At 42.4% G+C, this 23,618-nt stretch overlaps 1 protein-coding gene across 4 annotated transcripts in view; it reads right to left on the bottom strand.

Annotated features, from left to right (window-relative positions):
* ETV6 (ETS variant transcription factor 6) overlaps window positions 1-23,618 on the bottom strand; it is a 236,345-nt gene that overhangs the window by 37,154 nt on the left and 175,573 nt on the right. For all 4 annotated transcript variants that reach the window (XM_038576800.1, XM_038576801.1, XM_038576803.1 and 1 more), the window contains one exon: window positions 11,581-11,745. In XM_038576800.1, coding sequence (XP_038432728.1) covers window positions 11,581-11,745 — 165 coding nt within the window. The remainder of the gene's footprint in view (window positions 1-11,580; window positions 11,746-23,618) is intronic.

Raw genomic sequence — 23,618 nt, 5'->3', positions numbered from 1 at the left:
GGGTTTGAGCAATGCTTTATTTCGGTAGTACGCAGAAAGAGAAAACGAAACACTGAAAAATGTGTTCCTGATGATTAGTATTACTAAAAAAAATGGCCAGTAATTAGTGTATCCATTTTGGAAGAGGAGGCCAGGAAATATAAATTTAGTGTCTGTGAGGGTGTTCGACTTTGTTCGCTCAGGGAGGCAGGCTGATGTGGCGGGGAAGGCACAGACTTGCAGACGCAGGCCGCCTGGGCTGGTGTGCCAGCTCCTCTGCACCCAGTGACCTTGAGCCAGTCCCTGAACTTCCCTGTGAACTGCAAACGACATCTACCTTCAAAGTGGGCTAGGCTGTCGCTGCTCTGTGAGAGTTCAAGGAGGGGAGGAGTGTGGCTGCGCACCTAGAGAGATGCCACCTCTCACCTGTCCTCAGAGGCTGCTCCTGGGGCTCTGCTGCGTGCTGATTAAAGACCTGGTAGGTCACTTATTTTTTGTTGCCATTTTTCTATGTACATACAGAAAGCGAGGCAGCAAAGCAGAATGGGGAAGTGTCTATGCTCTGGAGTCAGACTTAGGGATCTTAGGGGGTCTTAGGTACATCCTTTACCCTCTCTAGGCCTCAGTTCTCTAATCTACAAAATGCTATCTACCTCATAGAATCCCTGTAATGAGCTCATCACAGTGTTCAGCAAACACCAAGAGCTCAGCAAACACTAGCTGTCTTTGTGACCACCACTATCCCCACCACCATTATTGTTCTTTTTTTTTTTTTTTAGATTTTATTTATTTATTTGAGAGAGAGAGAGAGAGATAGCAACAGAGAGCATGAGTAGGGAGGAGAGGGAGAAGCAAGCTCCCTACTGAGCAGGGAGCCAGCCCAATTCAGGGCTTGAACCCAGGACCCTAGGATCATGACTTGGGCCAAAGGCAGATGCTTAACTGACTGAGCCACCCAGTGGCTTACTATTCTTCTTACTATTCTTATTCTGGTGTAGGACAGACCTGTAGACCTTAAGGCAGTCTCTTAGGGAGAATAAAGGAGTGTCTGGGTCATGGTCATTGCTATGCTTCCCCTGTAGAAAGCCCAAAGGTTAACTGAAGCCATTCACTCATCTTGGCTTCTCTGGACCCCATCCCCCTGGCCGGGTGGCCAGGCCCACAGAGGGGCTGCCACACACTCTCCCCCGCAGACTCTTCCAGCTTTCTGTGCTGGCTCTCTTCTGCCTCTCATCCCAAAGCTGGCAAAGGGAGCCAGGCAGAGGAGGTTCCTGTTTGAGTGTGCAAAAGAAAAAAAGCAGGGGAGGGGTGAATCAAGTGGAACCTTGCCAATTCCTTACCTAAACCATAAGCCTCTTAGGAGAACTCGTGAGATAACATTCATAAGTGCCACTTGGAATGGCTGGCTGATGGGTGGGAGTGTGGGCCAAAGGTCCCAAGTTCAATGCCAGGAAAAAATTTCATTCTAAGACTGTAGAGGATGGCCATAGATAGATCAGTCCATTCACAGACATGTTTCCTCAGCAACCAGGGGCTCAGTCAAGGAATGTGGCTGGCTTAGCACAAACGCATCACTACTATGGGAGAAAAATCAACTTACTGTGCATGCCCTGTGTATGTGTGGTTGGCAGTAACGGTGTGTGCTTGATAATAGCTTGGAATCTTAGAAAGGATTCTAGAGGTTACTTAGATTGAGTCGAACTTGTGTTCAGTAGAAGTCCCCTGCCTCCCCTTCCCCTGCCAAGAAGTAGCTTTGGCTGCATACTTCCAGTGATGGGCGGCCAGCCACAAACATAAGCAGATCATTTTTGGACAGCTCTAGTTGATAGAAAGTTCTTCTGTTGAGTTGGAACTTGGCCTCCCCTACAATCTCATGTACCTCAGCTCCTAGTTTTGGCTCTGGAACAACACAGAACGTGTGTCTCGTCTACAACAGTTTTCTAAATAAATAAAGATGTGCCCCCCCCAATCCTCTCCCATCTCTACTGCCTCCCATTCCCTCCAACACCCAGCCTCTTCTCCTGCTACACTTTTAAAATGTTCATATACACAGAAGATCACATCTAAAAAGTAGTATTAACAAAAAGATCTCTGGAATAAGAAAAGATTTTGAAAAATAAGTTATATTTATTTGCCTCCTGAAAATAAAGAGCACGAGCCATAGCACTATCTATCTAACTTACCTAATGACCAGTGGTTTGAATTCGAAAGGTACTTGTCAAAAAATTCTTGGCTCATTTGATTCATGATAAATCTTCTCCATCTTCCCAGAAAAGAAATACCTAGTGCTAACCGTAAAAGGCGCTTCTATGGTGCTAAGCAATGGAACCAAGGCTCCTGCTTAAGGGATGATAGCAATTGCTGGTTTCTCTATATATCGTCATGCATACATACATAGTTCATGTATACACATGTATGTACAGAGGTGGGGCTGCCATGAAGCCACCGAGCTTTAGGGCTTTACCTGCATGGGCTCCTGGGAGGAGCCCTAGAACTATTTGTGTCTCCCAAATGATAAGCTTCAGGCCCCATAAAACCTAGATGTACCCCTGGGTACGTGCACACATGTGACACATGGTGCACTGCTTGTAGGCACAAGTGGCGCAAGGTAGATGCATATACATGTATATGACACAGAAACCCCAGAGACTAAGCACACACAGAATTCTGTATTGGTGACCTTGATGTGAAAAGGCAGGCATCCACTTTCAGAATACTATATTCTATTATTGTATTTGTAATTTGCTTTAAACAGATACTAGAGAGAGTGAACGATGTTTCTAGCATCTGAAGACTGGAAATATACAGATGCTGTTTGTGGGGGTTCAAGTTTCTTTCCTTTAGAGGGAAGAGCCTGGGCTCTCAGGCAAGAAATCCCAGGTCCTCCTGGTTCCTCTATTTGTCAGCTGCATGCCCTCAGGCAAATATTCTTTCTCTGTGAGGCTTAACTCCAGACCTAGTAAAATATTCTTTTGTCTCAAACGAGAATAATGCCACAGACTTGGCAGGGCTGATACGAAGATCAAGTGAGATGAGATGAACAAGCACCAGCTCCGTGTCTGCTATAATGTGGGCTCAATAGATGGCACCCCTTGTGATTCGATAATTATTCACAGACGTGTCTCAAAAAATCTGGAAACTATTTGCTTCGCTTCAACACGTTTGTATTTAAAGCGCATATACAAATTTCATGAAGTCACATTCATATGTATCAAATATGTTTTCCCAGTTGACATCATTTGACATAGATCTTTCTACTTCAGTCTCTCTCTCTCTCTTTCTCCTAGTTCATAGTTGTATCTTCAACTTCTTTCTATGGGGTTCTTCCCTTTGCATTTAAGAAGTGTCCAGTTTTTCCCGTTTTCTGCATATACACACCCCCTCCACCCTGCCTTGTCTTCATCTCTTCATCTTCCCTTCAGGTACTGCTCCTGTTTCTGTGGTCCCAGCACAGCCAAGCTTGGCTGAGGAGCTGTCCAACTCTGCTACTCCCACTTTCCTCCCCTTCTACCACTGACCTTGCGGTCCAGCTCAGAGGGTGATGGTCAGGACTTGGGGACTCTGCCTTTCAGCAACATTCATCAGCAACACTCACTCTCTGCCTCCTTCTAAGAACATTCCATGGCTTTGGACATTTCCATCCCTTCTGGTTTTCCTTCCACCTTTTCCAACCCTGCAACAGTAAGGCTCCCCAGGCTCCCACTAGTCTTTCTCCCCAGTAATTGTACCTATTCCCATGGCCTCAGTCAGCCCATCTATGCTAAATCTACTCCAGTCAGGCATTTTATCTCAACTCCAGAACCTTCAGTTATCTCCTAGATACTTTTTTTTTTCTTCTCCTAGATACTTCTCGTATGCCACACAGACACCACACATTTAGTGTGTCGAACATAAACGTCTTTACCCCACGTGGTGCTTCCTAATACAGGGAATGCCCAGTTGTTCAGGCCAGGGTTATGCTTAATTAACTACTCTCTTTCTCTTACTCGACATCCAATCAGTCCCTAAGACTTTCAGACTCTGCCTTCTAAATACTCCCAGTGTCATCTCCTTCTCCCTGCTGATTCCATCTTACTTTACGTCAATATGGTTGTTTCTGAATGCCAACCAGGCCAACTGCCCACATCCACTCTTCACCTTTGCATTTTGTCATGCTAATCTCTGCTTAAAATGCTGAATGGCTTCTGCCTGTCTTTAAAATAACCTTTAGAATCCCGAACATGATCTGCAAGGCCCTGTATCATCTACTGAAGAAATAATAAGCAGCTTGATGAATAGTTGTAATGCCACTGTAAATTGCTTTATATTTACATTCTCCAAGTCTATTCAGCAAGTCCCATAGCAAGTGGGTGGCCTGGGCATTTCCAGTTTTTATAATTATAAATAGAATTGCTAAGGGCATCTTCCCACATACCCCCCACCCCCTGCCATTGGACTGTGTCCTTTGGACATTTTCTTAAAATGGTATTATCAGTGAGAGAGTTTGATCACTTTTAAAGTTCTTATGCATTCCCTGTTCTGCAGAAGGCTGGGGCCCACACATAGTGTCATCTACATGGCTACCCAGAGCCCCTCCCCTGGGCTTCCTCAATGTTTAACTTCTCAAATTCAGTAGGGTGAAAGCAGAATTTTTACATTTTTAAAATCTGCATTTTTCAGGTGATGATTTACTATATACATAATCCTCATGTGAAGATCATCTGAAGTAACACATTCTTAAATTTGCAAACTGTTTTCTTTTCTCTCTCTCTCTGGTTTTTATTCAGAGATTTTAGTTTCCTTTTGACCAATTCTTAAAAAAAAAATAGTGCAAAGGTGGGAGGGGTATGTTTCAGATTTGTCATCAGATTCTCTCTGCTGGGTCCTTTCTGTCTGTGGTAGATGTTCAAGATAAAGTTCAAGGCTTTAGGTCATTCAGTTCTAGTGTAAATTCAGCAGTGGGAATGCCAAGGCAGGCACTGGTCCAAGGAGGTCCCACTGGTGGCCATGACAGGCCCCTCCGATCAGAGGACTGCTTGGCTTTCCAATTTCTGTTCGGCCTTATTTTCTAAAAATTCCATTCAAACCATTTTTGTAGGCTGAGTAGATGACAGTCCTTTTTATAAATACAGAGTGCCTCTATAACCATAAGCTAGTCTTTTACTTAGGAACGACTATTTGGGATTTAGCTTGATATCAATGTCTTAGACACAGATTCTAAGAAAAAGGGAGTAGGTTGTGGGAAAATCTGAATATTGTATGCAAGATAAGAAAAAATTAGAAAAGAGATACAGTAAGACAACTGTCTGTATAGCTGGATGCAGAACATAAAGAGATATTACAGATAAAAAATAAAGAGATATTACAGATGAAAAATAAGCTTGTGAGAAAATATGAATATTGTAAAATAAGTATGTGCTTTATTAAAAGAAGTGTTTTACGTTTTACGTGTTATCACGCTGTGTGGCAGGGAGATCGGTCAACCCTATCATTTCATAAATGGGGAAAGCAAAATGCTAAGAAATTAAATGACTTTTCTATAATTGACCTATCTAAGCATTTCTCTGATGTGTGTACATTTTTCTCTGTTCACAGATACAAGGAGAAGAGTCAACTCTGAGTGTCTCAATCAAGGATCATGCCTGCTGCAACTCCATACTTCAGGAGTATAATTCCCCTCTGTAACTCATACCCTCAGATTCTGCTACTTGATTCTAAAATAGTGAGTTGACCCAGCCATTCAACCCAGCAAATGCACCTACCATTGCTTCATAAAGATGAATAAGCAAGTTGGTCCAAGGAGGAACTTTATGAAGATACAGATCAGTATTTTTTGTTTAACCTTGAAAGGGAATTTTACTATATTTGAAGGCCACAAGCAAAGCATATTTCCAAAAACCAAGGTTCTAGTATATTAGAAAGGGAAGGAATAATTTGCAACATCACATTCTGGTATGCTGACTGACTCACTGACTTAGTAAACCCCCCATACATTATTTGCTGAACTGAAGGGATTTGAAAATACGTGTATTTTCCTTTTTTTTTTTTTTTTTTTAGCTTCAAAGAGGGTCATGAATTAAATTGAAGATAACCTGTGGTTGCTGTTGTTCTCATAAATGTATATATATATTCATTCCACCCTAATGTCTTACAATGGATAACTAAATTAGAGTAAATATCAATGCTAACTTGTCCATTCCTTCTTATTCATGTGTTTTCTCAGGCGTCAAAGTGATCAAATCATAAATATCCCTTTGAATTTAAATCATCCCAGACCATTTAAGATAGTAATTGTCTAATAGCTTTAAGAGTAGATAAAATGACCTATACAGGTAAAGTTCCATAAAGTTACAGTTCCTTCACATTGTTCTTTAGCTTTGCAAATATTATAAATTCACCATCTTATATCCTTTAACTTGGAGAATATTTCAAAGAAAATATCCCATTTATCTTCAGCCTTAAAATCTTCTATTTGGGGATAATGTAATTACTTAAAGCATATTCTGCATGTTCCCTGCTTTATTCTAGAGGTTAAAAATGGACAAGTCTTGTCCTGGAAATGGATGAGATAGGTGCAGTTTGTCAAACTGGCCAAAGAATGTGGAGTTCAGAGAGGCTACCAGATTTGGACCTGTGACATATGAATATTTCAGGTAATTATAATTCACTGGGTCCTGTTCCCTCCTCTCTATATTTGAAATGAGTTGTATTGAGGAGAATGTTATTTCCATACATAGAGAGCATAATTCTGGGTGAGGCCATGAAGGAAACAAGGCTGGGCGGAAGCTATACACATCCATTCATGGTGATGGGACAACCAGATACTTTTTATTTCAGCAGTGCCATGACTGATGCAAAGCTGCTGCTGATTCATCTTAGGCAGCAAAAAAAATGCAAAGAAGGACAGAAAAAAATTGGGTTAAGTGTAAGTTTTTGAGGCATAGAGGTTGAAGGGGATCAAAGTATTTATCCCTTGCCTGTGGGGTAGGAGGTTTAATAGAAGGTGGGCAGTGTTTCATGATTGAGAGTGGGCTGAACTGTTAAGAGCTGAAGGGTGCTTGTGGATATCTTGGTTAAATTAGAATTTAGTACTAAAAGTTACCTTATAGGACATCCAGGTAAATAGTTCCTAAACATTGGTTAGATATGATTATGAAAGGATGATAGGAAAAATTAAAACATCCCAACCAAAAATCACCCCTTATTCCTGGATGATTCCGATGATTAGTCAAGATCTGGAAACTGCTGAGATAGATGAATCTCCTGATTGTGTGTATAAAATATATCAATTCAGAATTCAGGTTTGTGGACTTCTCATTTAGCTTTTGTATTGTGCCCCTATTCATCTTTTCTTTTCTATTGTCACAAGCCTATCCCTGAATTTAGTGGCTAAATCTTACTACTTTATGATTGTGTGATAGCCATAGACTCCTATTTTTTCTATCCTCTGCCTTTTTCATTCTTTAACAAATATTTTTGAGCATCTATATTGTTCCTGGCCCTCTAGTAGGTGCTAGTGTTAACTACCCCTCCCCTAAGGATATGCCACAGACAAGATACAGGTCCTAAATATTTAGAGATAAGAGTTATGGCAGGGAACCTGATCGGGATTTGAGGAGTTTGAAGAGCCTTCCTTGGGGGAAATGACATCTAAACTGAGACCAAAAAGGGAAAGGACTGAGAGGAGTGAAGGAGTGTTTCAATGAGATGGGAAGGGGTTTGAATGATACCTATGGTGTTACTGACAAGTTTGGAGGGGCAAGCTAGGGCCAGATCTCTAAAGGCCATATGTTAAGTCTGTAGGATTTTCAAAGATGCTGAAGCTATTGAATTGTTTTAAGGAGGAGAAAGACACTTTAAAATTGTATGATAGGGCAGCCCTGGCGGCTCAGCGGTTCAGCGCCGCCTTCAGTCCAGGGCCTGAAAAAAAAAAAAAAAAAAAAAAAAAAAAAAAGAGCTGAAGGGTGCTCAGGAGCCTATGGCAAAAATGTCGTATTACAGAGAAGGAAAACAGAGGCCAATGAAGTATAGTGGTCTGTAGAGGAGCCATGTGTAGAACCTGGGCCTTGGGACATCTACTACATCAAATGCTAAACCAGAAAGTCCAAGTGAGGAGAAGCAATGAGAAATGTGATGTCTGCGAACTAAAGAAGATTTTCTATCTATACCTGTCTCTACCTAAGGAGAATGCCAGCAGGTCAATCATGCCCTCATTACCCTGCCGCTTGGCCACATCATGAGAATGTCTTCTTAGTTCTTGTTTCCAGACCCTCTGACAACACTCCTTTTTTATGATAAATTTTCTTGCAGCCCCTACTGGCAGGTATCACCTTGAAATTCTACCCATGGCTTTCTGGTTGATGCCTTAATTAAATTACCTACAGCATACATTTCTCCTTATTCTCAGCTCAACGTAATGGGGATACTGCTCTCAGCTACTGTTGCTAGCTCTGGCCTGGCTCTGGTCTCAGAATTCCAACTGCAGAACAGGATATGTCTTTTTGGATGCTGTGGCATCACTTGGCCAAAGTAAGTCTTACCCACTTGCTACAAATGAGCTCCTCATCTTAGCTAACTGTTCTATGCCTGAAGTACTATTATTTTACTCTCACTTGATCTCATTCTGGACTTCAATGTCTCCAATTTAGACATTCTAAGTAGTTCTAGCAACAACATTCTAACTAGTTCTCCTGTTTTTTGTGATCATATTAGTCTGCCCTATGCACTGATGGCCAACGTATGCTCCAAAGGAAGAGCTCCAATTCTATTATTCTCCTCATCCAAACCTTTCAGTGGTTTCCCATTACCTGCAAAACAAAATCCAAACTTCTTAACATGTGAGCTTTAAAGGTGGGCATGTGTTGGGTCATAATTTAATCAATATTTGTTGAGTGCCAATTGGGTGCCATGCACTGTGCTAAATTCTGGAGACAAGTCAGCTTAACAAGATACAACCCCCGCCTTGCCCAAGTGAACTTCCTCTTGGAGAGGGATGCAGAACAGAAAGCAAGCACATAAAACATGGGGTGTGTGTGTGTGTGTGTGTGTGTGTGTGTGTGTGTGTGAGGGGCCATGCCAGAATTAGGGTATGCTCTGGACATACCCTAGGACAGCACCTAGTGTGGACTGAGGCGGGAACAGGTGGAGGAAAAGAGAGCAGGGCCTAATTAGGGAAGCAGGGATGGGAATCAGGTGAAGCTCTCCTGAAGAAGGTCAGCAGACAAGTCAGGCAGGAGTGATGAGTGACGATGGACAGTGTTTTCAAGAGAGGACTGAATTTGTGTGGTGTTATCTCTGAACTCCATCTCTACACCAACTGACCTACAGTTCCTCCTTAACACCTTTCCTTACCTCCATCTTGGCTGTCTTTCCAAGTTTTCAAAGGCTGCCTCTGTGACCATACTTTGAGCTTTTGCTTGACAGTCCAGGCTGAAATCGCCTCTGCTATCCGTAAATCTCCTGAGCCCATACTTTTGCACATCTAGCATGGAGTTGCTCAGAGAATACTCGCTGAATGAATTTCTTTTGCCACCTAACTGGGGACTAGACACATCAGGACCAGACTAGTATAGTGACTACATCTGGCCTCCCACCTCCTGCCTCTTCATATGGGCTATTATTTCACCATTATCCAAATACATTAAGCTAATGCTGTTCCAGTGACCTGCAATGTTGTTCTCTCCCTACCTCATTTTCATCTATCCTTCATGCTCCAAATCAACTCTATTCTGTTTTTCATAAGCTCCATCCTACCCTGCCCTCTCTCCTCTCCAGCTTCCTTTTGTCTTTAGGTTCAAAGGTGCAATCCTAACTGGACAGCAGGATCCTGTCCATCTTCCATATGGTCTGCTCTGGCAGAGACCTGACAATATGGCTGGGAGGCTTTTGTCTATCTTTGCTTCCAGCTTTGAGCAGAGAGAATCTAGTTTCTAAGTAAAGTGGACAGAGGTCACTAGGGAGAAAAATAAATCAGCAACAAAAAGGAGTATCTAAGATAGGATGGGGTGGGTGGGAGGGTGTGGGACTTACAGACTGAGAGAGGAAAGCCAGGGTAAGGGCTAAGTCAAATCCCCTCAATATGCATCACTGTGTTTCCCCTTGTTTGCCTTACATGAATGGTTTTTCTAGAACATGCTGAAGAGTGAAGAGTTCTTTTCCTCCAGAGAGGTGACTTTGCCCCTTTGAGTATACCTTTGAGTTTTCCTGAGAACAGACAAGGTAAGTGTTTTTTGCATTAAATTAAAGGAACTATTTAGTTTCCTTTTAGGTTAGTTTTATTTATGGGTATGATTGTTCTAGTTTTCTTATCCTGAGACTACAGAAAGAAGCAATGATTTGAGACAAAATGTTTCAGGCATGTCTGGCTCCATTACTCCGCAAAACCTGAAAAAGATCTGTTTTTCAGAGATAATAAACTTTCAAGTTTCAATAACATCTCTACTTCTGGGGGAAACTTCCCTTTATCATTTCCTCATATAAACGGTCTGCTGCAATTGGGAAAAGCAGGGGAGATACTGTTCTGTATTCTTATCTCACCCCCTGTGATGGCGATGGTTCCTCATGACAGTTGGTTTATTAACTTCTGGCAGGCCTCCAGGAGTAAGGAAGGGTTGAACGTCGTTGGAGCTATGCCAAGACCTGATGCAGGACCTTTGCCCTTGGTCAAGACGAAGAGAGTCTCTGCCGGACAAGTTACATCAAAGTCGGCCCCAATGAGACTCGAGAGGAGGGAGGCCTGCTAATATTTGAATAACTAGCCCCTCAAGAGGCATAAACCCGAGGCCAAAGTTCCCCCTTCCCCTATGGAGTTCCCAAATAACTATCTTCTAAATCTCCACAATGTTTAAGAAATGAAATGGGAAAGTCTATTTGAAGTCTTACCTGTGTCAGCAATACACTGTGCAGGTACAAAAGCTCTTTACTGAATCGAATCTTCCCATGCAGTCCTAGGAGCCCTTATTCTGACAAAACCGTCTAGTTAGATGAGCCTGAGAAGTCTTCCACTTGCATTTTTCAGGATTTCCATAAGCTACAAGATGCAATACTGCACAAAATTTGGTACTTCAAAGGGGGCCGCCGGAAGCCCTTTGAGTTTAATTCTAAGCTTGCCTTAGCTACTAGGGTCTCCACCTCTTCCCATTCTTATCTCCCATTTCCTCACACCTCTTCTTTTCACTCCATCTACCCTAGCAGGGCTCGCACACCCTTCCTCTTCCGTCTTTGGTTTTCCCTGGGCAGTTCCCTACCTATACTCACTCCTAAGCATCTCCAAAAGTTTCCAGAATGAGGAGCAAGGCAGAGTGGAAGGGCTAGAATGCATTTTCTTCTTGATTTAGTGGCACAACTTAGATCCCTCAAGCTCCGGTGTCTGTAGGTCCTAACCAGTTTCCTTTTCTCAACCTTCAAAGGTTCCCCTTGATCTGAAAATTCTTCCTCTTTTCCCCTCAAACTGATTTATGTCATTAGGATCTTTCAACTCTATTAAGCTCAAGTCATTGTCTTTGTGTTCATGGTAGCCAACTGTGGGGGGTTTCTTGGGCATGATGAGTGGTGGCAAAGAGCAACCAATGGCTAACAGATTTTTTTCCAAGCTGAGCGCATGTCAGGGATCCAGACTCTCACCTGAATGAGGAGATCGGTAGCGAAAGTCCTCTTTGGTCAGCAGCAGGAGAGCTTTGCCATTCATTTCAAATGTGTTGCTGTCAATTGGCCTTAAAGAAAACTCATTTTCAGCCCACTTGAGCCACTGGGCTACGTCATCCCTGCTCCAGTAAACTGGCTGCAAGCCTGTTGGTGAGAGAGCAAGGCAGAAGGGGAGGGAGAAAGAGAGAAAGAGAGAGAGAAAGGTCTTGTCAGTTAGACATCTGGAATAAAAGGAAAAGCTTTCCGAATGGTTAATAAAATTGAGTCTCCACATCTGAAGAGCCCTTATGTTCAACTCCGAAGCCCAAGTTAAAGCTCAAGATTTGTCAGTGCCAAAGGGCGGTACCAAATGAAGTATGTATTTAGAGGCAAAATGAGAAGACAAATCCCTTTTTATGTCTTTAATGGTCCCGAGGTGTTACTGCCTGGCCCCTTCTTGCCCAGCTCCTGAGGTTCTCTCGATCCCAGGTATGCCCTAAAGCTGGCTCTACGGTGGCCTGAAACACCCAAGGAACTCAGAGTCATGACAATTGTCAATGTGCTTCAGAGGGGACCTTAGAGTCATGGCTGATCTGATTGTCACCCACTATCTTTTTGAAGTGGGAATGTTCCAGAGCTGGGCTTGACCTTCGAGAGCTGCCAAATCATGAAGTGTTCCCTGAAACTTCTTCCAGGAAGAGCAATTCATTCAGCCTCTGGGAAACTATCAGACTAGCCTCTGGGAATAAGAGGGCAAAGTAAGGATAAAAGGTCTTTTGCCTTTTTATTCTAGTTTTTGATGTCTGAACTTGCTGGTGGGGGTGGTACTTGGACTCTGAGTAGGACCAGAAGTGGGCCAGAGGGAGGGCTGCAGCTTAGGTTATGAGGGTAGCTCAGGCTGGATCTTTCTGGAAGCCTGACTGAGTCTATATTTTTATTTCATTTTGCTGTTACTGGAAATCTTTGATATATCCTTCAAGTGGTTTAGAACAGTGGTTCTCAAAGTGTGATCTGGAGACCACTCAGGGTTCCCAAGACCTTTTCAGGGTGTCTATGAAGTCAAAACTCTTTTCATAGCAATATTAAGAGTTTACCATTTTTCACTCTCATTTAATCGGGAGTATATAGTGGAGTTTCCTAGAAGGTACATAATGTGATAGTGCAGCAGATAGGAGAATCCAGACATCTTCTATGAAGCCAGACATAAAAGAGACTTGCAAACCTTTAAAGCAATGCCACTTTTCTCACTAATTGTTTTGGAAGTCATATTCAGAATATATTTATTTACATTATGCTATTAGATATACGAGCGCAGCTAATGGCATCTAGTCAGCGAGAAGCGGTCGCGTATTCTGTGTGTAATTCGTTTTATCTAAACACAAAACTCTGACCAGGACCAATATTTCATTCTGTTTAATTTAATTTTCCGATATGGTAAATATAGATAGATATAATCCATGAGTGAAGCTCTCTGGGATCTTCGATAATTCTTAAGAATTGAAAGCAGTCCTGAGACCAGAATGAGAACTGCTGGGTTGGAAGAAGCTAGATGCTTAATAGAGCTTTTTTCTCTAAACTGTATTGCATGAACTAATAGTTTAAATACCATGGGATCAGGATTTGCTAAGAATTAGCTTCAGTCTCTCCAGCAAGTTACTTAAACTTGCTAAGGAGACTCCATGAGCATGCTATAAAAGTGCCCTTCAGCTGGATCCTGGAAACAGTCACCTTTTCATCATTAGGCATAATAAAGAACGGACTGGTCTACTTGGATGGGCTGCTTTTCCTCCCTAGTGGACCAGGAATGAACAGCTCAGATCCCTTGGAGAAAGTCCAGGGCCTCTGGGCATGATATTGGCTCTGCCTTCCAGGTGGCTTCTTTGCAAAGTCTAGTTTTGAAGAATAGTAGCTGGCTTCCTTGAGCTCTGGGGAAGTCTTCTCTAAAGTAGTCTATCGTGCAGGTCACCAAGAAAGAACTACGGGCCCTGGCATAATCAGAGATGGACATTTAAGAGCCCTTTCTCTTGATTTTTATGTTTAATAATTTTACATGGAAAAATAGTGGCATCTAAAATAAGAATGTGTAGTATGCTACTGCTCTGTGACTGAGAATAACACACAGCCACTAAGGAACTCAAGGTTTTGTTTTTGACTCTTAACTGTGCCAAGAAGTAATGACTATTAAAAATGGTCCTCGGATACAGAAGATGCTCCCACTCTTTCCAATGACCTTGAAAACACATATCTGGAATCACAATGAAACAGGAGTGGGCCTAAGGATGGCTCTGGAAAATCTCAACTTTTGAACTGGCAAAAAACCTTCACGTTTACTTCCTATTGTCAGTGATGTCCCCTTTGAACAGGAACAGCAGAATGATTAGTGATTTGTCATTAGGAGCTTTTTCCTTCCTCTCCTTCACACAGACAGCATGGGGACAGCCCAGATATTGGGTGCCAAGTGTAAGGGGCCAGTCAACCTTGGCCTAGAAAAGATCCTGGTGGTAGGTGGGCCACAGGGCAGATGATGCTCAGTCAGAAACAGGAAAAACGATGGGGTAGCTGATTGGAAGTGTGAGTGCTGGAGCAAATACAGAACCGAATCCCACTTGGGAGGGGAAATGAGAGTAAAATGCTGAAGTGTCTGCAGAGGATTCACTGAACCAGAGGGAGGCGGGTGACAAGGGGGTGGGGGCCACAAGTAGTAATTTGAGGTTCTTTATATTCTATGGAAGAAAATACTCATGAGTAATCTTTTCCCTAAATACAAGAAGAGTCACACACTCCCAACAGCCCTGCTGGTGAAGAGCGACAGTTTCTCTTTTCACTTCCCATTAATTTCTCCCACAGCCCTGTCCCTGAAGCAAGCAGAACCACTGCAGAAAGCCCCTCCTGGGAAACCAACATGAATGCTCTGGGCTGTGTGCAAAAGGGAGCCATCAAGTCACTGTCAGGCCAGGGAAATACCATGGTAATCCTAGCAGTTTCACAAAAGTGACCTTGCCAGACCAAGCTACCTGCTCGAGTCCACTCAATAAATACACTGATCGGAGTCACTACTCTTCCCTTGGCATAAAGAGAAGGTAGATACATTTACCGAGCTTCTGGAAAGAGGCTTGATAAGTTCTGGTGTTCAAAGTCAAGTCCTACTGCTGCTTTCTCTTTAATTCACTAGAATGACTGAGGAAAAAGAAGCCCCTGTTCCTCAAACCTAACAGCCTAAGGCCTGGGAGTTATAGTATCTAAGTGGAATAGTCTTGGACCCAGAGACAATTCTAATTAGGACCACTTAATTTACTTAATAGTCATTTATTAAGCACATCTACATCTAGCACTCTTGTAAGCACTTTATATATATAAGTTCATTTAACTGTATGCTCACAGCAGCCACACGAGATAGTGGTTCGGGTCAGAGAACTCGGGCTCAGTGCATCGAAGGGATTTGCCCAAGGTCACATGGCCACAGTAACAAGAAGGGCTGAGATTCAAACCCAGGCAGTCTGGTTGCAGAGTCTGTGCTTTTACCCATCACACATGGCTTACACATGCATTTCCCCCCCTAGAGTCAGAATTCCAATTGATTTTCAGCCATCTATTAGGGATTCAGAAAAGACTGCATGAATTGAATCCTCCCCCTCCTAGACTTTGATTCTTGGAAGCTTTCTCAAGTTATCAACAGACTAAAAATAGAGCAAAAAATCTGTATATCCCTGGAGAAGTAGATTTATAAATGGGAAGAGGAAGGAGGTGTAGGTGGCACTCTGCTTTGAACACATCTAGGAATAAAGTGTCACTCTCACTGGCTACTCACTGCTCCTAGGTACCAGTCTTGAGACTTGGCCTGGCTCACGGCTGCTAATGTCACAGAAGCTGCAACCAGGCAAAATGAGGGAGAACATATAATACAGAACTGGTTTTATAGTTACCTCTTGAGACTTTAACTCTACAAAGTTGAATAATACAGAGGTTCCTTTTTTTTTTTTTAATTTTTTATTTATTTATGATAGTCACACAGAGAGAAAGAGAGAGAGGCAGAGACACAGGCAGAGGGAGAAGCAGGCTCCATGCACCGGGAGCCCGATGTGGGATTCGATCCCGGGTCTCCAGGATCACGCCCTGGGCCAAAGGCAGGCGCCAAACCGCTGCGCCACCCAGGGATCCCAATACAGAGGTTCCTAATCATTAGTACCTCTTTTGTACCTCTGTTACACTACTCCCTCTGCACATAATAAGCCCATGAAAGTCATACTAAGACCTGCATTTTTAATGTGAATTCATTTCAGAACATATTTGAGAATTTCGTTCAGAAAAACTGAACTGCTATGATTAAGAAAATTCCTAAGAACTCCACTGTGGTTTTTTTTTTTTTTTTTTTTTTTTCCAAGTAGGTCAAGTGAAGTTCATGGTGCCATACCCTTCATTGACACACTGAGACCCTTAAATTTGCTTCTAATATTTTTTCAATTCCATGTTCAAAGGAGCAGCCACTTTCATCAGCACATTCTTAGGCTCATTTCAAACCTTCTGAGTTATGTTTAGACAACAATGAAAAATGTGCTCGGAGTCAGTCAGGAACCTGGATTTTACTCCCAGAGCTCCCATTAGTTAACAGCTGATTTTGGCTCAGTGGTTTTATCTGTAAAACGAGGGGCTTAGGCTATGTGATCTCTATTCCTTTCTGAGTTGTTATTAACATAGTCAACACACTCCCACTTCATCTGAATCCTAAAGACCAAAACCTACAAATAGCCAGGACCTTTTTTCTATCAAACTACTCCCTGCTCACCAAGATGACTCTGAGATTTTGTAACTTCCTGAATGATCTTCTGAGTCTCGGAAAATAGATTAAGTTATTTTAAGTCAAGTATGGTGCTTAAGAGTGTTTTATTAGAATCCGATTCTTGGAAAAGTTCTAAACTGGCTAAGGCAATAATAAACATAACATTTTGACAAGGTGCTTTCACATGTATGATCTCATGTAATTCTCACAAAATCTCTGTGAAATCCATCATGTTTTCATTTCAGTTTAACAGAGGAGGAAACAGGGCTCAGAGTCATGAGGTGATGGCACTGGTTTGAACAATACTCAGTTCAAGCTCTTTTACTATAGTATATATTCATCAAACACATCCTTTAAAAAAAAAAAGATTTTATTTATTTATTCATGAGAGACACACACAGAGAGAGGCAGAGACACAGACAGAGGGAGAAGCCTGATGTGGGACTTGATCCCAGGACCCCAGGATCATGCCAGGAGCTGAAAGCAGACATTCAACCACTAAGCCACCCAGGCATCCCCAAACACATCCTTTGTCCCAAACTTTCTGTGTAAGTGGGATTTTGATGCAGATTCTGTGGCTTACTGAATAGAACTATAAAAGAGAAGAAGATACCCCAGAGATGATCTGGCCCAACTCCCACCCATCTTACTCATTAGGAAATGAAAGCCAGGAAAAGTTAAGAGGCTGAAGATGAAGCTGGCCCAGGTTCTCTGTTTCCAGCATCTCATGCTGTGTCATAACTTGATTAAATGATACAGAACGATTCTGTAACCCTTGACACAAATGAGGAAAGTTATCACTTCCTTGCTTAGTCATCTTGCCTTCAGATTAAGCATCCTTAATTGGTACAAACATAATTTCTCTACTGCAGTATTTAGACCCTCACCAACCCACCCCCACTTCCAGGGAGCCTCCTTAGCTCTCACCCCTAAACACAGTACCAGGAGCAGGATTGGAACTTTTCTTTCTTTGGACAATATACTTCTATGGACAGTAGTAGCTAATAATTCTTGGGCATGTAGACTGAGTATTTTCTACGAAGATTCTTATTCTCATTTTATAGATGAGCAAAAAAATGTGGCACACATAACTGGGCACGGTGGTGCTAGGATCCAAACCCAGGTGGTCTGGCTCCACAGTCCCAACTCTTAGAACTCTGCCACCATGCTGCTTGCCAAGTCCCTCACGATAACCGCGAATCCTTACGAGAGCTCACTGTGTGCCAGGCACTGTTCCCAGCGCTCTCTGTACAGACTCCTGTAATCCCCAGAGCAATACTATATGATAGAAACAATCACTATCCCTACTTACAGAGGAGAAAACTGGAGTATAGGGAAGTTAACTTGACTCAGCCAAAGTCACGCAGCCAGGAAATGGCCAAGCCAGCTGGCTTGGCCCAAAGTCCATATTATTAACCACCTATCTCTCTGTCTAAGCTTATCTGGTGTTTTGGCAGGACATCAAACTAAACTCCTGATTTAAAAAAGAGCGAGAGAACAGTTTCAATGGTTGTGTGAATTTCCACAGTGGATACCCTTGCAGGCACTGAGTGCCAGCACTGAAATGATTTCCCAGCTGTAGGATCTTAGACAAGTTACTGAACCTCTCTGTATCTCACTTAACCTCCACTGAAAAATGGGGACAATTTTCAACCCATGCGTAAGGACCACTGAATCATAGACAATGTACTTATCAGATGTGAAGATGCCATAAAGCTAATATAGAGTAAGATTATACAAATGATAATAATATAAAATACATAGGATGGCAGTATGTGGAGTACAACAAACATCTAATAAAAAATAGCTCCGCTCACGAGTGTTATCATTTTTACCCTGCACATACATAGCTGGTGTTTGGAACCCAACTGTATGAATATATGTCAATCAGTATTAGATTTCATCTTGTTCTTTTTTGCCATAATTCCAGCGTGCTACAGTTCTCTAGACTTTGCTCTATCTCTAGTAACAACTATACTTCACTGCTTCATGTCATCTGCAGCTTTGATAAGCATCCTCCACCTCAACGGGTTCCTGACAAAATGATGATTAGGTGAGGGCTGAGATGGGAGTGCTCTGGTGACACACCAGCCACCTCCTTGCAGATGTATCCTGATCAAGTTATTGGTCCTTTTGGGTACCAGTGCTCAACAATCAATCCATGTATCTACTCTGGTAGTTGGTACATTTTTCAAGCTCAGCCAAAAAGGCACCATCTAAAATTCAGTGTAATGCTGTTTTCATGTCCATAAATATGTAATTACAGACTCATCAAAGAGGCTAGAGGAAGAAGAGAAGGAGCGGGTGCTTGGCTCTGAAGGGGTGACTTATTTACTAAGTGCTCGCAACATGTATGTTTCAAAATCTGTCCCAAATTTCATCTGGAAGTTATATCCTGCTAGCCATTTTTAGTGTGGACATGCACTTTTTTTCCCTTCTCTATTATGGACATCAGGTCAATAGTGGTTCTTTCTTTTAGTACCTCTTCCATTTCCTACAACCCTCCGGGATCACTAGGGTGGCAGACAGTGAGCTCACCCTTGTACATTCTGCATTCCCGTATGTCATCTGTCGGGGCCAAGAGCCTTGAATTTATTTAGAACAACTCAGATTCATTTTTACATCAATTCGCCCATCTTGGGCTTTAATTCCCTTATGTCAATGTTTGCAATACTCGTTTCAGTCTGACAATCATTCTCCTTGATGGAAGAGAAAGAAGAAAGAGAGAAGTTGAACAGTTGTGTTTTCTTTTTGCCAACTTGTTAATGTCACTCCCTGCGACCCAATGAGTGTGCTGATATTGTTCTCTTTTTTTTCCCCCTTAGGATTTATTTATTTATTTGAGAGAGAAAGAGAACAGAGGGAGGGAAGGGCAGAGCAGAAGGAGACAGAGAATCTCAAGCAGGCTCCTTGCTGAGCACAGAGCATGAATACGGGCTCAAAACCTGAGCTGAAACCAAGAGTTGGATGTTCAATCCACTGAGCCACCCAGGTGCCCCAAAACCGTCCTAATTCTTTTGTAAAAAAAGATTTTATTTATTATTTATTTATTTATTTATTTATTTATTTATTTATTTATTTATTTATGACACACAGAGAGAGGCAGAGACACAGGCAGAGGGAGAAGCAGGCTCCCTATGGGGAGCCTGATGTGGGACTCTATCCTAGGATCCCACCGTCACGACTTGAGCCAAAGGCTGATGCTCAACCACTGAGCCATCCAGGTACTCCTACTGTCCTAATTCTTAAACCACCCACAACACTCATTGTTTTCTTAAACAGCTTCTATAGTTTTCAGCTCACTTAGTTTTAGTCTTCTAAATTTAAACATGGCTCTACGTTTTCCTTTTCAGTAAGTTTTTCTTCTATCTACCACAGACATCTTTTTAAAATTTGAGCTCATTAGGCTGGTACACACAAAAAAAGTGGGTAAAATAAACTGGCATGATCTTTCTGGTAAACAACTTGGTGGTAATTTCAGAGCCCTGTAAATCTTAACTGTTGTGAGCACTTAAGAATCTACCTTAAAAAAGTAATTTAGGATACAGAGAAGTCGTTGACGCACAAAGATGTTCATTGCAGTGCTATTTTTACTAGCAGGAAGCTGGAAACCTAGTCAACAGGACTAGTTAAGTAAACCATGGACAACATCTCTGAAAGAAAATTATGCAGCCAGTCACAGAACATTTGTAAAGAGTCCCTATTCATATGGTAGAAAACTAAATAGCACGTGTACCTATGTGTGGTAGTCTCAAACAACGCACAGAAAAATATTACCAGGAAACATAAAAATATTAATGGCAACTGCCACTCCATAGAATTATAGGCGATGCTTCTTGTCCTTTCTCATTTTTTAAATTTCCCAATTCTTTACATTAAGCATGTATTACTTTTATATTTTAAAAAGCCTATTTAAAATCTGAGCTCAAAAAAATAAAATAAAATAAAATAAAATAAAATAAAATAAAATAAAATAAAATAAAATAAAATAAAATAAAATCTGAGCTCCCCAGAGAACATCCCCAGTACAGCCTCATCAGTTTCTTCACCTGCCTTCCTCCTGTCTTGTCCCAGTAAGTGCCCTGTGGAGCTCACACGTCAGAGGTTCATTTCCTTTCTCTTTTTATAAGATTTATTTATTTATTTCAGAGATGGAGTACATGTGAGTGGGGGGTGAGGCAGAGAGAGGGAGAATCTCAAGCAAGCTCCCAGCTAAATGTGGAGCCCAATGTGAGGATCGAACTCACCACCCTGAGATCATGACCTGAGCCAAAATCAAGATTCAACGCTTAACTGACTAAGCCACCCAGGTACCCTGACTCTTTGGACTTGTGCATGAGCACTGTGGAACATGAGACCACAGGTACTTTTCCCCTCAATATCTGAAAGTACATCTGATCATGTCTTCCATTTCTCTTTTCCAGTTCTAAGATGATATTTTCATTCTCCTCAGAGGTTCCCATCATTTCTACTCTGCCAACCGATTCTTGCTTATTTGTCAGACCTGAGTCCAAATTCGTAGTGCCTCTTATCATTCTACCTTCTGGGAGATAAAACTGCTCATTGTTAGGTGCATCTGTTAAGCGTTACAATGTGCAAGCATGGAGCTGATGGGAATTGCTCAGTGCTTTTCACGTCACGCATGGCACCCAATGGTCCCCTAGTGATGGCGGACCGTACAAAGACCTTCCAATCCACCTCTGGGCCAGCTGTGCAGCCTGTGTCTGCCACCCCTCTCCTACCTGACACTATTCTCATCAGGTAGGATACTTCAGATTTGTGCAGCTCTCCACTATTACCACGTGCTGCCACACCTGTGGCATCCCCACAACTATTGTGTGAGGGAGTTAAGCGGGCATAATTGTATTTGCTGATAGAATGGAAGTTTACAGAGGCAGAGGGACTTTCTCAAGGTCACAGTGGGCGTAGGACCAGAACTCCAGCCCCAGGTCTTCTGTATCAGTCCAGTGATCAGGTCAAAGAAGGTACTGCTTATAAAAATCCCTTGCATTCTAAAATGCACAATAACAACGCAAGGGCATTAGAAAGAATCAATCATAAACTCAACTTCTCATGGCAGTCTTGATTAAGCTGTAGATCCAGAACTTCGAGCAGTGTCCAGAGGGCCCCCTCTGCCCTCTGCAAAGGGAATTATGGCAGACAGGGTTTATCTTAGAATAACCCTTCAAAGGAAAAGTATCATCAGAGCCCTTCAAGTTGCTTTCCAGAGCACTTTCCGGAGCCTCTTCTGACTCCCTTCCCTCTCTGAGAGCCGGTCCTCCAGGCTCCCACACTGGTCTTGGTCTTGGAGGTAACTCCAACAAGCCCAGCATTCTCATTTCTCTGGGTCTGTCTCTAACCTTGGAGTTGCTATTTGATCAAAACTGCTTTCAGCCCACAAATTCTGTCACTAGGGAATTAGAAGTTCCAAAATATTTCCTATTCTTGTCCTCAAGGTTACCGTGTTTCTCAGCACTCAGTATCCAAGTAGAGGTTAGAAGGTTCTACTTCTGTCTTTTGGCCCAAATCCCAAAAGCAAGAATACTATTTGTTCATGTTTAGATCCAAAGTCATATTCAATTCCCTTGAAAAAATTTTTTCCTTACAGACTTCATCTTGTGCATTTTTTTGGCTTTCCCTCAGGTTTATCCACAAAAAGGTTTTTATCAGCAAACCTGTTGACAGCAAAACTGGCCCACAGCCTGTCACTCACCCTCACAAACATGACATTAAGAGTCCTTCCCATTTCTGCTTTTGGGCAGCAACCCAATGCAGTGATAGGCATGTAACACTTGAGATAAAAACCTGGGTTTTTATTTCAAAAACTTTTTAATTTTGAACTTAGTCCTTAGTTCAAAAATTGGTCCTGTCACCTACTAGCTCAGTGATTTTGGGTAAGTTACATCTGTGAGCCTGTTTCCCCAGAAGTCAAATAAGGACAAGAACAGTACTTATCTCCTTGGGCAAATTTAAGTCGAAATGAGGTGATCCATAGAAAGACTTCTCACCCTGTCTGGTACCTGGGAAGCACTGAATACATTTGAGGGGATGGGTAGGACAGAGACGGGGTAGCAGATTAGCTGCACTTTGCCACATGTCTCCAGAACATGACATGTTGCAAAGACTGAAAGAGTTTCTGCAGCTCACCCGGGCCTCGGAAACTGAAGCGAGAGTTCTTGCAGGGGGCAGAGAGCTCTGGCAGGAGCCATGGGGCCAGCACAGGCCTCTGAGGAGGGGACCAGCATCATCAGTGTGCTGGGAGGGGATGTAGAGATGAGACTGGAACAGATGAGAGGCTGGAGGAATAAAGGTCAGATCAGGAGCCCATTCAGGTCCTGGACTAGGGTGAGGCAGGTGCAGCACTCACTTTGGGTGCAAAATTTTAGACAGTGCCCCCAATTTAGCAATCATGAAAGACAGTACCATTTTCGGAAAAAGAATAATATTTCAAAGCATTATTGAAGAAATCGGAATGAATGCCAAAAATTCACAATGAACAAAATATCAACATTTTAACTAAAGGTATATTGAAGAGATGACTGAGCATGTGGTGATGGTGGAGAAGGGCGCAGATTAGAGCTGTGCTCCTTAAGTTTCAGAGATAACGGACCCCTCTGAGAATTCCGTGAGAGCTACGGACTCTCTTCTGAAATACGCAGGCACATGCAAACAAATATTTGCCTGCGATTTCAGTTTATAGACTATCTCAAGTTTATCTAGGGACCCTTGGAGAATCAGGTTAGTATTTTTTCAGCCCCACATATGCAAATGGGCCTGACAATAGGTACTGGCAATTCAGGTAAAAACCCATTTAGGTGTGAGCAGAGAAACACATGTACATCTCTCCTGACATCTTGGGGAGGAAAGAAAAGAGAGGCAAGAAGGGTGGCCTGGTCTCCCTGAAGTGTGTGTGTGTGTATAGGGCAACGAAATGAGGAAATGGGACTCTTAGGGGGTCACTTGGCTTAAGAAATGCACACACCTGAGAAATATGGAATGCTCCCTCTTTAGGTATTTCAGAAATCACTGCTAACATACTGCAAGTTTTTATTCATACTAGTGAAGATTAATCACTGCAAATTATCTTAATTTACGAACAATAAGGCACCTGGGATAGGAGAGACACCACTGAAGGACAGATGTGATTGAAAGATGGCTTTCTAAAGGAAAGAGGCAATTTAGGGCAGGGCAGTGTTTCTCACACCGCAGGGCAGAAAAATACACGTTATTTTCAATTTTACTGATATTTATGCGCACGGGT

Source organism: Canis lupus, chromosome 27 (assembly GCF_011100685.1).
Source record: "Canis lupus familiaris isolate Mischka breed German Shepherd chromosome 27, alternate assembly UU_Cfam_GSD_1.0, whole genome shotgun sequence".
Classification (NCBI taxonomy): domain Eukaryota; kingdom Metazoa; phylum Chordata; class Mammalia; order Carnivora; family Canidae; genus Canis; species Canis lupus.
This window is presented reverse-complemented; position numbering and strand designations above follow the sequence as displayed.